This window comes from Nerophis ophidion, linkage group LG28, assembly GCF_033978795.1.
Source record: "Nerophis ophidion isolate RoL-2023_Sa linkage group LG28, RoL_Noph_v1.0, whole genome shotgun sequence".
In the NCBI taxonomy this organism is placed as follows: domain Eukaryota; kingdom Metazoa; phylum Chordata; class Actinopteri; order Syngnathiformes; family Syngnathidae; genus Nerophis; species Nerophis ophidion.
The window spans coordinates 31,812,126-31,826,703 of NC_084638.1; the positions used below are offsets into that span (position 1 = coordinate 31,812,126).

The window sequence follows — 14,578 nt, forward strand, 5'->3', positions numbered from 1 at the left end:
GTCGTCTGCTTTAATCACGTAATTACACAGTATTCTGGACATCTGTGTTGCTGAATCTTTTGCAATTTGTTCAATTAATAATAGAGAAGTCAAAGTAGAAAGATGGAGTTGGGAAGCTTTAGCCTTTAGCCACACAAACACACGGTGATTCCTTTATTAAAATTCCCAGAGGTGAAGCTTTACTATGGATCAGAGCGCGGTCAAACGAACATGAATCCCAACTACATGTCAACCAGCAGGTTTCGGTGAGAAAATTGTGGTAAAAAGTCGCCTTTTACCGGAGATCAGCTGAGCTTGTGCCGTCCATAAAGTTGTCGTCGACTTCCCTGTGACACTGGCGTCAACCCACCCGTGGACACACTCTTCCGACTATCAGGTACTGTTAAACTCACTAAAACACTAGCAACACAATAAAAAGATAAGGGATTTCCCAGAATTATCCTAGTAAATGTGTCTAAAACATCTGAATCCGTCCCAATGCAATCGCGTTTTTTTTTTTTTTGTAGTCCGTGGCTATCAATATCCTCAAACACGAATCTTTCATCCTCGCTCAAATTAATGGGGAAATTGTCGTATTTTCGGTCTGAATAAGTCTTTTTGTTGGAGGCTCTCATTAAAAACAATGTGAGGATGTGAGCAGCCATCAACGGGTGACGTCATCGCCTGCTACTTCCGGTAAAGTCAGGGCTTTTCTGTTAGCGGCCAAAAGTTGCGAACTTTATCGTGGATGTTCTCTACTAAATCCTTTCAGCAAAAATCTGGCAATATCGCGAAATGATCAAGTATGACACATAGAATGTACCTGCTATCCCCGTTTAAATAAGAAAATCTCATTTCAGTAGGCCTTTAAACGGGGATAGCAGGTCCATTCTATGTGTCATACTTGATCATTTCGCGATATTGCCATATTTTTGCTGAAAGGATTTAGCAGAGAACATAGACGATAAAGTTCGCAACTTTTGGTCGCTAATAAAAAAGCCTTGCCTGTACCGGAAGTAGCAGACGATGTGGGCGTGACGTCACAGGTTGTAGGGCTCCTCACATCCTCACATTGTTTACAATCATAGCCTCCAGCAGCAAAAGCTATTCGGACCGAGAAAGCGACAATTTCCCCATTAATTTGAGCGAGGATGAAAGATTCGTGGATGAGGAAATTTAGAGTGAAGGACTAGAAAAAAAAAGGCGATTGCAGTAGGAGCGATTCAGATGTTTTTAGACACATTTACTTGGATAATTCTGGGAAATCCCTTATCTGCCTATGGTGTTGCTTGTGTTTTAGTGAGTTAAATAATACCTGAAAGTCGGAGGGGTGTGGACACGGGTGTGTTGACGCCAGAGTCTCTGAAGGAAGTCACGGCAGTTGCAACCCGAGAAGTCAAACGCACGCGTCGCCATACGAGTCATCATACTGCGACGTTTTCAACACAACACTTCGTGGGAAATTTAAAATTGCAATTTAGTAAACTCAAAAAGCCATATTGGCATGTGTTGCAATGTTAATATTTCATCATTGATGTATAAACTATCAGACTGGGTGGTTGATAGTAGAGGGTTTCAGTAGGTCTTTAAACATTGCTACCCACAGGCAACCAATGTCAAAGTACATAAGACTTCTAGCCTAATTTACAACCCTTGTCCCTGGTTAGGCTTTAAAAAAAAGTAGAGAAAAGTGTTAAAACACATACAAAAGGATTAAGACAAGTACAAAAATAAAAACACATTGAAAATAATTGGGGCAGCACGGTGGAGGAGGGGTTCAAAGTTCCTGAGAAGTCCTGAGTTCAAACCCGGGCTCGGGATTTTTCTGTGTGTAGTTTGCATGTTCTCCCTGTGACTGCGTGGGTTCCCTCCGGGTACTCCGGCTTCCTCCCACCGCCAAAAACATGCACCTGGGGATAGATTGATTGGCGACACTAATTTGACCCTAGTGTGTGAATGTGAGTGTGAATGTTGTCTGTCTATCTGTGTTGGCCCTGCGATGAGTTGGCGACTTGTCCAGGGTGTACCCTGCCCTCTACCCGAATGCAGCTGAAATAGGCTCCAGCAACCCCCGCGACTCCAAAAAGGGACAATCGGTAAAAAATGGATGGATGGATGGATGAAAATAATTGGGCCCCATTTGTCCATACCACATCGAGTTGTAGTGCTCACACTTCTGATTTTCCTTAAGCCAAACTGAAATTGTTCCACACAGTAGCCCAGTTACAAAAGATAAAAAGGATTAGGACGGAAAGGATAATGCACACAAGGGCAGAAAAAGAGCGCAAAAACAAAAGTAGTAAGACTATAAAGTAGACTAAAATGGTACCCTAGTAGTAATTAGAGATGTCCGATAATATCGGACTGCCGATAATTGCTTTAAAATGTAATATCGGAAATGATCAGTTTCAAAAAGTAAAATTTGTGACTTTTTAAAACGCCGCTGTGTACACGGATGTAGGGAGAAGTACAGAGTGCCATTAAACCTTAAAGGCACTGCCTTTGCGTGTCGACCCAGTCACATAATATCTACAGCTTTTCACACACACAAGTGAATGCAAAGCATACTTGGTCAACAGCCATACAGGTCACACTGAGGGTGGCCGTAAAAACAACTCGAACACTGTTACATATATGCGCCACACTGTGAACCCACACCAAACGGGGTTGGCCGACATCGTCTCACAAGATGCAGTTTCTCTTTAAATATCCTTCTCGAAAATGGCCTTGCAAATATTTATCTGCCACCTAATCAACGGTTCGTTCGCCTTCTTTGTGGCTTAAAAAATGTAGTATTTGTGATTTCTCTGCTATATGGTATGGCTATGGCTCAACACTTCCTGCTTTTAGTAAATTGCAACTTGTGATTGGATACTCACTTGCCGCTATAAATTGTTGGTCTGTGTTAGCACTTATAATAACAATATCATTATACTTGGTTAATATTTAAGTCACAAAATATAAATGGAGTATTTTTGGCGCTTTTTGAGTGGTTTATTATCAGATTTTCTGGGCAGAATAGTGGAGCTCCCACTAGCGGACTTTTATTTACGTTTATTTAATATTTAGAATGCATTAAAAAAAACGATCCATCGTCATGTCTCTCATAATGACTGTGAAAGATAGGCAAAATTCCCCCCAAAAGTGCAGTTCCTCTTTAAGAGTGTAAAAATACACTCCATCCCATTTAAAATATTTTGTACATGTTCGCTTGTATATTTGCCTCTAAACATTTCAAAATACGCCAAAATCTGCACTGATGCAGGTAAATAAACAGTAGCCTAATGGGACTCCATCGCCTGAAACTCGGATGTGCCCCTAGGTCCGGGGTTGGCAATGTGGCTCCGGAGCCGCAAGCGGCTCTTTGAACACTCTGACGCGACTCAGCTGCGTACTTGTCAACCCTCCCAATTTTTCCACGAGACTCCCGAATATCAGTGCCCCTCCCGAAGTTCTCCGGGGTAAACCATTCTCCGATTTGCATCCGGACAACAATACTGAGGGTGTGCCGTGATGGCACTGCCTTAACCGTCCGTTTTTTCACCATACTAACTGCGTGCCGGCCAAGTCACATGTTGTATGAAGATTCTTACACACATAAGTGAATGCAAGGCATAGTTGATCTACATCCATACAGGTTACACTGAGGGTGGCGATATAAACAACTTTAACACTGTTAGAAATATACGCCACACTGTGAACCCACACCAAACAAGAATGACAAACACATTTCGGGAGAACATCCGCACCGTAACACAACATAAACACAACAGAACAAATACCCAGAATCCCTTGCAGCCCAAACTCTTCCAGGTACAATATACACCCCCCAACCCTGCCCACCAACCCCGCACACGCCTCCCAGATGAGAGTTTACAATCCTGTGTGAAGATAAAGGTGATGTCATACAGCCCTGATGTGGAGACGCTGTGCGCTGCGGTTCAGGAGCAGAAATCACATTGAACAAGTATGGTAAATATTTTAATTTCCTATAATTTCCTACCATGAATTGATTAACGTGGACCCCGACTTAAACAAGTTGAAAAACTTATTCGGGTGTTACCATTTAGTGGTCAATTGTACGGAATATGTACTGTACTGTGCAATCTACTAATAAAAATATCAATCAATCAATCAATCAATTTTGCACAAATTTTTTAATTGTTCAGTGAAATAGACATTTTATTATTCAGGTTGGGAGCTGACTGAACGGCGCCAGTAAAAGGATGACGGCACAGAGAAAGAGACGACGGCATTTTTGGTTCTCTGCCAGTGGATAATTTAAATTTGGCGTTTTGTTTTTTCATTACTACAAGGAGGACTTAAATAGACATTAAGTATTTTACTTAACCTTCAACCAGACGTCTTTTTCGGAGTTAAAAACGTTTTGTTGCATGCAGAAATTCAATTTCATTTTCTCTGCAGTCGTTCATTGATTTCATAAATGTAACCCATAATAGTTGGTTTATACATAGCACAAAGCAAAAAACCTTATATGCAGTGTGTGGAGGGACGGAGCCGACAGCGGGATAGGACAGACAGCGGTCCTACCCGAGATGGCGGCCAGGAGGCGGAGCGACACTGCAGCAAGCCGAGTCAGGTGCGTAAGCGACACACCTGCTCTCAATCTCTGCATCTTCTGCGGCAGTATAAAAGGGGAGAAGGAGGAACAATCGCGGCAGAAGTAGGAGAGGAAACATCAGACAACAAAAATTACAAACACGACGAGAGCGACCCAGAGCGAGATGAGGCCCCGCGGAAGATGCAGCTACCGGCCACCGAAAGGTGCGCCGCGACGAGCAGGAAGAGCCGGCGCGCTAGAAATTGGCGCGACCGACTGGCAAGAACACATGTTTATTGAAACAATAAACCAGATTCAAACCTGCAATAATGCGTCTTGCATCAATCGTCACCGCAACCCTCATGACGACGGCTGGAGAACTGTCACACAGTGTTATTTCATTTTCAATTTCAAAAGAGGTTTGTGGCTCCCATTGTTTTCTTTAATTTGTGAAACAGGTCCAAATGGCTCTTTGAGTGGTAAAGGTTGCCGACCCCTGCCCTAAGTCATCTGATTGCAACCCAGCAATAATATAAATGTAATAATATAATACAAACAAAACATATTCATTTCAATTACACAAAACAGAGGAATAAAGAATACTTCAATAACTTTTACAGCCATTTTTTCCAGTTTAATCATTCACCAAATATATACTTTCCAGCATTCATAGACGTTCATTAACAGCCACACAATTTGACTAATAACATACAAACAGAAAGGCTAAATTCACTTGATTTAAGCTGAAATTCCCATTAAGTATAGTTAACATAATTATTTCATGATTATTCGTGATCATGTCTTTAATATTGTCATTATTCAAACCAATAAAAATCTGAGGCAAAACCAATTTAACACTACCTTTTTACTTAGTTTGGCATTTTTATTTGATGATTTACTGGAAGGCTACTTGTTACAAGAAGGTGTGTGTTCAACTAAATCTGCAATCATGTGACGTCATGATTAGTTCGGCATTAAATGATATAAGACACTGGAGTGAGCCGCTGTTTATTTGGTGAGTCCGTTGGCATTCTCTGGAACGAGGCCCTCCATGACGGCACGCTTGGATTCCAAGATCTGCGCGGGAAGAAAGTCACTTATCACAAGTGGACAAAAACAATGTGATAATATCAATAAATGTAAGTGAGTGACCTGGAAGTTGGCGCTGAGGCCGATGATGCTTTGCATGTTTGTGCTGTAGTAGCCCAACACAAAGTGTCCTCCCAGGAGAGGAATGTCGTCTTTATCCACCGATACCTGACAGGAAATAGGGGGGGGGTTACAAGGGTTATAATACAAAACCCCAAAACCATGCAGTGAAGTTGGCACGTTGTGTAAATCGTAAATAAAAACAGAATACAATGATTTGCTAAACGTTTTCGACTGTCGTGGACATTTTTTAAAGACGATATTTTAGTGACAAATAGCTGTAAAATGATTTATTAAAGTAACAAACAAGTAATAACAAGCTTTGCAAAGCGAGACCAAACCAGAACGACACATCTGTTCGTTCCAGCTTGTTCTAACTCCTTTAGAATTTGACATGACAATTATAAATTCTCAGAAGTCCCACCCTCCATGCTCATTTACATACAGTACACCAGTGGAATGAATACCCAAAGTCCTGTGAAGGGGAGAAGGTATCGTTTGCAAAAAAAACAAACAAATAATAACAAGCTTTGCAAAGCGAGATCAAACCAGAACGACACATCTGTTCGTTCCAGCTTGTTCTAACTCCTTTAGAATTTGACATTACAATTATACATTCTCAGAAGTCCCACCCTCCATGCTCATTTACATACAGTACACCAGTGGAATGAATACCCAAAGTCCTGTGAAGGGGAGAGGGTGTCGTTTGCCCAGAAGGGGGGGGGTTCACTCAGGAAAAGGGGAACAATTTAGCTCTGTTGGGGTTCAGGAAGAGATAACACACATGCCCAGGTCAACTATAATCCACATGTCACATCGAAGACACAGGAGAAAGAGCGCGATCAAATTAGAGGCCTCTTGCAGAGCGTCACATTCCTAAACCTAATAAACAACTTTTGGTACCCAGTTCAAAGAACATCATCTATTTAAACAAGTATAAGTAATTTTGCTATCACAACTTATATTCAAATGAATAGACTGCAAAGACAAGATATCTAAAGTTTAAACTGGAAAACTGTTATTTTTAGCAAATATTAGCTCATTTGGAATTGGACGTCTGCAACATGTTTCAAAAAAGCTGGCACGGGAGAAAATTGAGGAATGCTCATCAAACACTTATTTGGAACATCCCATAGGTGAAAAGGCTAATTGGGAACAGGTTGGTGCCATGATTGGGTACAAAAGGAGCTTCCATGAAATGCTCAGTCATTCACAAACAAAGATGGGGCGAGGCTCACCACTTTGTGAACAAATGCATGAGCGAACAGTTTAAGAACAACATTTTGTAACGAGCTATTGCAAGGAATTGTCACGACTTGGACTTGGGTTGTTTTCCCGAGGTGCAAAGCGAATTGAGTGGAAACGGCGTGAAGGTAAAGACATCTTTATTTTAACACTAAAACTAAAAAAAGGAACCAATAAAAAGTGCGCACAATGCCAGTACAAAAAACTGGGCTATGAAACAAAATACTAGCACAGAGGCAATTAACTATAAACATGAAACAAAAACTTGCACTGTGGCATAAATAACAAGAAAACTTACTGTGATAAGGGTATGAGAAAAGCAGCATGGATATCATGGATGCAGGAGATGATGTTGCCAGGCTGAGTACCTGGTAACTGTGGCTTAAATAATACCAGTGATTGAACAGGTCCGTGACATGACAGGTGAAACTCAAAGGTTGCTATGGTAATGAGAGAAAAAAGGAAGTGCAAAAGCGGGAAACAATTGTCCAAGAAATAACCAAACATGACAAAAACGAAACATGATTTCCTGGGCGTGACAGGAATTTAGGGATTTCACCATCTACGGTCCGTAATATCATCAAAAGGTTCAAAGTATCTGGAAATCACTGCATGTAAGATATGATATTACGGACCTTCGATCCCTCAGGCGGTACTGCATCAAAAAAACGACATCAGTGTGTAAAGGGTATCACCACATGGGCTCAGGAACACTTCAGAAAACCACTGTCAGTAACTACAGTTGGTCGCTACATCTGTAAGTGCAAGTTAAAACTCTACTATGCAAAGCGAAAGCCGTTTATCAACAACACCTAGAAACGCTGCCGGCTTCGCTGGGCCCGAGATCATCTAAGATGGACTGATGTAAAGTGGAAAAGTGTTCTGTGGTCTGACAAGTCCGCATTTCAAATTGTTATTGGAAACTGTGGACATCGTGTCTTCCGGAACAAAGAGGAGAATAACAATCCGGATTGTTATAGGCGCAAAGTTCAAAAGCCAGCATCTGTGATGGTATGGGGGTGTATTAGTGCGCAAGACATGGGTAAATTACACATCTGTGAAGGCACCGTTATTGCTGAAAGGTCCATAAAGGTTTTGGAGCAACATATTTTGTCATCCAAGCAACGTTATCATGGACGCCCCTGCTTATTTCAGCAAGACAATGCCAAGCCACGTGTTACAACAGCGTGGCTTCATAGTAAAAGAGTGCGGGTACTATATTGGCCTGCCTGTAGTCCAGATCTGTCTTCCATTAAAACTGTGTGGCGCATTATGAAGCCTAAAATACCACAACGGAGACCTCGGACTGTTGAACAACTTAAGCTGTACATCAAGCAAGAATGGGAAACAATTCCACCTGAAAAGCTTCAAAAATTGATCTCCTCAGTTCCCAAACGTTTACTGAGTGTTGTTAAAAGGAAAGGCCATGGAACACAGTGGTAAAAATGCCCCTGTGCCAACTTTTTTGTAATGTATTGCTGCCATTAAATTCTAAGTTAATGCTTATTTGCATAATAAATACCATCTCCAGACATCGCGCTATAATCAGCGTGACAACACGGTGACATCATCTCTTCGGTATGACTGACATCATTCTGTTAGCGTCTGAATATGCTAACCTGGATGATTTCGTCAGTCTCCGGCAGCTCGTCCTCACGAACCCAAACGAACGTCTCGTAGTCGCTCGCACTCTTGAACCCCACCTGCAGCACAACAGCGCAGTCGGTTTACATTTGTATGCCTTATAAAAAAACCTAATGAGTTATTTTCTGCCTTATAATCATTCAGACCAAGGCTATCCATAGTGTGGCCCAGGAGTCATGTGTGGCCCGTATCTAATTTTTTTTGTAAAAATACAGTTACAAATAAAAAAAAATAAAACCTTTTTTTTTTGTATAAAAGAGCAAACAGGTGAAACGTAACGAGAAAATGTTGCGATGTTGACTCTAATAACACAAATCTGCCATGCAGGCTTTTGAGCTGCACAGAAAATAATAATTAAAATCAACGTTGTTATGATTTATTGAACTATTCAAGGCTACAACTACCTCACATTAAATATTTAACTTTGGGGAAAATATTACATATTGTGTGTGTTTGCCATAAAAAATTAGATGTTTTTGTATGATAAAAAAGGGCTGTAGTGGAATTTCTGACTTTATACCATATTTTGTGTCTGTTGAAATCCTAAAAGAAAATCCGTCAAAAAGCTTTAAGAGGTCTGCTCTTTTCTTTTATTCTATTCAGAACCAAGGGATATGTGGGGGAAAGTTCAGTTTGGGGTCGCGCCAATATGATGACCGTTAGGACTAAGAGATCCACGATTGTTTGGAGCCAGCAGTTGCAAAACAAAAATACCTTGACACATGAGGGAATCATTTAAAAAGCTAGAGGTTCAATATTTGATGTGATTTGCATGTTTTCGTTTGATTCTGGATCCTCTGGAGGACGATATCCGTCTGCATGGGCAATTTAATCCAACCTGTACTTTCTGATTAATGGGTAAATAAAGTTTTGTACTAAAACCACTTTGTTTGCAGTGTAAGCTTCGGACTATCCACCACAGGGCATAAAATGTTTTATTTATGATCGACAGATCTGAAGTTGATATTTAAGCGTTGATATGAAAAAATAAGATACAATTTAAAAAAAAGCTGCGATAGGCTCCAGCAATCGGTAGAAAATGGATGAATGGATGGATGTATGACTTATTTTTAACACTTTAATGAGTGGGCAGTTTTTTTGTGAAAAAAAACTTTGCTCAAAAAATAACGAATCAAAAAAAATATGATTTATTGACCTATTGAAGGCTCCAATTACTTCACATCAAATATTGAACTTTGAATTATTTTTTCGGGAAAATATTACACATTTTGTGTGTTTGCCATAAAAAACTAGATCTTGTATGATGAAAAAAGGGCATACAATGTTTTATATATAATTAACAGATAGATCTGACGTTGATATCAAAGCGTTGATATGAAAAAACAAGATACAAAAAAAAAAAAAATAATGTATGACTTCTTTTTAACACTCTAATGAGTGGGCACTTTTTTGTGTGAAAAAAACTTTGCTCAAAAAGCAATAATGAATCAAAATTAATGTTATTATGATTTATTGACCTATTTAAGGCTCCAAAGGTTTTGTATGACAAAAAGGGCATAAAACAAAAATAAAATATATATAAAAACTTATAATAGGCAGATAGATCTGAAGTTGATATAGAGATTTAGGTGTTTATTTTTTACACTTATTTTTAACACTTCTTTGAGTGGGGCCCTTTTAGGTCTCCAAGGATTTTGGTGGATTATTATTATTGTTTTAAACTTTAACTTTTAAATTTCTCCTAAAATAACAATGAATTAAAATCAGTGTTTTTATGAATTACTTCACATCAAATATGACAAGTTAAAAAGTTTTAAGGAAAATATTGCATGTTATTTATTTTTGGTTGTTTTTTTTTAATCCAAAAAGGTTGAACTCTGGTTAACTGATTGATCAGAATTTGATCCGGAGATTTAAGCCTTGAAGAAAAAAAATAAATAAAAATAAATAATATATATATATATATATATATATATATATATATATATATATATATATATATATATATATATATATAGTTTTTTCCAGGCTATAAGGCACACTTAAAATCCTTTTTTTCCTCCTCAAAACTCGACAGTGCTCCTTATAATCCGGTGCGCATAATATAAGGAATACGTTTGGTTGAGCTTACCCACCTTGAAGCAATTTTATTTGGTACATGGTGTAATGATAAGTGCGACCAGTAGATGGCAGTCATACATAAGAGATATGTGTTGGCTGCACTGTTTGATGTGCTTCAACATACGAGTATTATTATGATGTGTGTATAAGGTAAGACATTATCTGGCGTTTTGTTTCGCAATATTGTGCAAAAGCAACTTTTCTCACCTTCTGGTACCTGCTGATGTGTATTTGGGATCTGCATAAAACTTGAAAAATTGTGCGAGTCCGCCTTTGTTAGTGTGTCCAAAGGCAAACGTAGTCGATAAGCTTCTTCTTATTCTCTATCTTCTTGTTATGGGACATTCATCCTCCACTGTTGCCATGTGTAATATAAATTAGTGTAAAGTTCTTACTTATATTTGTCAGTAAACTCGCCATAAAAGCGCTAAAACATACCGGTGTAGTGAGTTTACATTATTCACCCAAGGAACTTTAGTTATTAGAGTTCCGGTCCAATAATAAATAATACATTTTGGACCCATTTTGTTTCACATTCCCTAGTGCAGGGGTCTAAAACTCAATTTAACTGGGGGCCACTGGATGCAGAAACTGGGTGAAGCTGGGCCGCAAGAAAATAATTCGTAAAAAAATCTAACATGCACTTTTTAATAAATTCACTTTCTTTGGATAGCTTTTCCGCCCTAGCAACATACTTGCCAACCCTCACGATCTTTCCTGGAAACACCCAAATTTCAGTGCACCTCCCGACAATCTCCCGGGGCAATCATTCTCCCGGTTTTCACCCGGACAACAATATTAAGGGCGTGCCGTGATGGCACTGCCTTTAGCGTCATCTACAACCTGTCGTCTCGTCCGCTTTTCCACCATACAAACAGTGTGCCCGCCCATGCACATATTTTAAAAGGGTTCTGCAGACCCACGGAAGTGACTGCAAGACATACTTGATCAACAGCCATACAGGTCACACTGAGGGTGGCCGTATAAACAACTTTATCACTGTTACAAATATGCGCCACACTGTGAACCCACACCAAACAAGATTGACAAACACATTTTGGGAGAACATCTGCACTGTAACACAACAAACACAACAGAACAAATACCTGGATTCCAATGCAGCCCTAACTCTTCCGGGCTACAATAGGGGGCGGGGTTGGGGGTGGGGGTGCATATTGTAGCCCGGAATAGTTAGGGCTGCATGGGATTCTGGGTATTTGTTCTGTTGTGTTTATGTTGTGTTACGGTGCTGATGTTCTCCCAAAATGTGTTTGTCATTCTTCTTTGGTGTGGGTTCACAGTGTGGCACATATTTTCAAAAGTGTTACAGTTGTTTATACGGCCACCCTCAGTGTGACCTGTGTGGCTGTTGATCAAGTATGCCTTGCAGTCGCTTACTGCATCTACAGAAGCCAAACACAACATGTGGCTGGGCTGGCACGCTGTTTGTACAGGTTGTAGAGGACGCTAAAGGCAGTGTCTCCACGGTGCCCCCTTAATATTGTTGTTAGGGTGAAATTTGGGAGAATGATTACCCCTAGAGGGGCACTGAAAATTGGGAGTCTCCCGGAAAAATCGAGGGTATAAAAGTATGACCGTGTAAAGCGCCATTCATATAAAACTTGCGGGCTGCGCTAACATTACATTTTCATATTAAGATGTGGAGCGCATGGCCCGCATGGCCCGCGGGCCACGTGTTTGAGACCCCTGGTCTAGTGGCATCAGGGCCGAGTGCTGCAGTGACCATGCGGATCCAGCAGATGGTGCTGCATCAAGTGTGGTTTTCTCATGGGACAAACCTTGTAGAGGCCGATCCAGTCCCATGTTGAGGACATGAAGTCTTCCTGGACCGTGTAGTTGAGAAGAGCATCGTGGTCCGCGCTCCAAACACCCTCCGGAGACACGTGGACCAGCGCAGTGTCAAAGTGTTTCCTCAGCTGCGGAAAGAACAATCCATGATTTTGCGAAGTCAAAGACATGAGTTGATGGACTGTCCCAGACCTCCAAGCTGAAGCTGGCCATGACAGGCTTGTGGTCGCTGACGCCGTAGCTCATGTCGCTGGTGTATTTGTCCTGGCTGACCACTAGGGGGTACTCGTCCAGGTCGTCCTCGGTAGAGGCGGACGCCTTGTCGTCGTCGTCGTCCAACGGCACGTTCTTGGGTTTGATGCGCCACAAGATGCGGTCTGTCCAGGCTGGCTTCCTTTTCTTGCCACTGGGTGGAGCAACGGCATGGACTGAGGAGGCATTTCCTACAACCTTCTCCCCCCAAAAGCACCAGGACCTCTTGGGCAGTGGTGTGCCGTTAGGGCCAGCCAACATAAATCATGATCATACATTAATAAAAGTTCATTTTAATCTACTTTACATAAACTATTCATCATATTGTCTTCATGTCTTATTAGGCTCCAGTGTTGCTTGTTTTTACGTTAGAGCTTTTATCCAGTCAGAATTCAGCTATTTTGTTGCCAGCGCTGCATGAGTTCTGCCGGTTGATAGACAGTTGCGATAACCAATCAGATGACGAGTTGTTAACAGTAGCCCATCTAGGTAGCCTCACGTTAAATAAGACTGTGATTAGATTTTCACTTGTCATTTGTGAAGAGCAGGAAGTGGCACCGAGGTCGTACCCGGCCAGCGGAGAAATAATCGGTACTCTCTTTTTTAACTCACAAAACATGAGTTCAAATATTTTTATTTATTTTTCCACATGTAATATGTTTTTTACAATAATTTTAATTGTGACAGTACTACATAATATATGTTTTAAATGCTAATGCAGGTTTATTGATTTTTAAATTTGCAAAAATATAGCCTGTTTTGTACACTGTTGAGGCGATTCAATGTCCAGTAAATGTGTTTCTGTATGGTGTTTCTCTAGCAGTGGTTATGTGGTGACATAAATGATGGTATTTTGAGAGGTAATCATTGAAGTCAGACATCACTGAAGGCTTTTATCCAATCAGAATTCAGCTAGCTTGTTGACAGCGCTGTATGAATTCTGCCCGATAGACAGTTGATAGACAGTTGCGATACCCAATCAGATTTCGAGTTGTTGACAGTAGCCCATTTAGTTAGCCTTACGCTAAACGTGACTGTGATTGGATTTTCACTTGTGACTCCCAAATGGGAATCCAATCACAAGTTGTAATTTGCGAAAAACAGAAAGGGGCCATACCCGGCCAACAGAGAAATCATCGGTTCTCACTTTTTTAACTCACAAAGAAAAAGTTAAAATATTGTATTTATTTATTTGTTGTTTACAAACCCCGTTTCCATATGAGTTGGGAAATTATGTTAAATGTAAATATAAATGGAATACAATGATTTGCAAATCCTTTTCAACCCATATTCAATTGAATGCACTGCAAAGAGAAGATATTTGATGTTCAAACTCAAACTTTTTTTTTTTTTTGCAAATAATAATTAACTTAGAATTTCATGGCTGCAACACGTGCCAAAGTAGTTGGGAAAGGGCATGTTCGCCACTGTGTTACATCACCTTTTCTTTTAACAACACTCAAACGTTTGGGAACTGAGGAAACTAATTGTTGAAGCTTTGAAAGTGGAATTCTGTCCCATTCTTGCTTGATGTACAGCTTAAGTTGTTCAACAGTCCGGGGTCTTATTGGCGTATTTTACGTTTCATAATGCGCCACACATTTTCTATGGTTGACATATCTGGACTGCAGGCGGGCCAAAAAAGTACCTGCACTTTTTTACTACGAAGCCACGCTGTTGTAACACGTGGCTTGACATTGTTTTGCTGAAATAAGCAGGGGCGTCCACGATAAACATTGCTTGGATGACAACATATGTGGCTCCAAAACCTGTGTGGACCTTTCAGCATTAATGGTGCCTTCACAGATGTGTAAGTTACCCATGCCTTGGGCACTAATACACCCCCATACCATCACA

At 40.5% G+C, this 14,578-nt stretch overlaps 1 protein-coding gene across 5 annotated transcripts in view; it reads right to left on the reverse strand.

The window, feature by feature from the left end:
* Positions 1 to 5,152: 5,152 nt before the first annotated feature.
* inpp5kb (inositol polyphosphate-5-phosphatase Kb) overlaps positions 5,153 to 14,578 on the reverse strand; it is a 60,556-nt gene continuing 51,130 nt past the window's right edge. For all 5 annotated transcript variants that reach the window (XM_061890408.1, XM_061890410.1, XM_061890412.1 and 2 more), the window contains 5 exons: positions 12,662 to 12,875; positions 12,460 to 12,597; positions 8,554 to 8,637; positions 5,693 to 5,797; positions 5,153 to 5,617 (listed from right to left, as the gene is read on the reverse strand). In XM_061890408.1, coding sequence (XP_061746392.1) covers positions 5,549 to 5,617; positions 5,693 to 5,797; positions 8,554 to 8,637; positions 12,460 to 12,597; positions 12,662 to 12,875 — 610 coding nt within the window. In that variant the 3' untranslated portion in view covers positions 5,153 to 5,548. The remainder of the gene's footprint in view (positions 5,618 to 5,692; positions 5,798 to 8,553; positions 8,638 to 12,459; positions 12,598 to 12,661; positions 12,876 to 14,578) is intronic.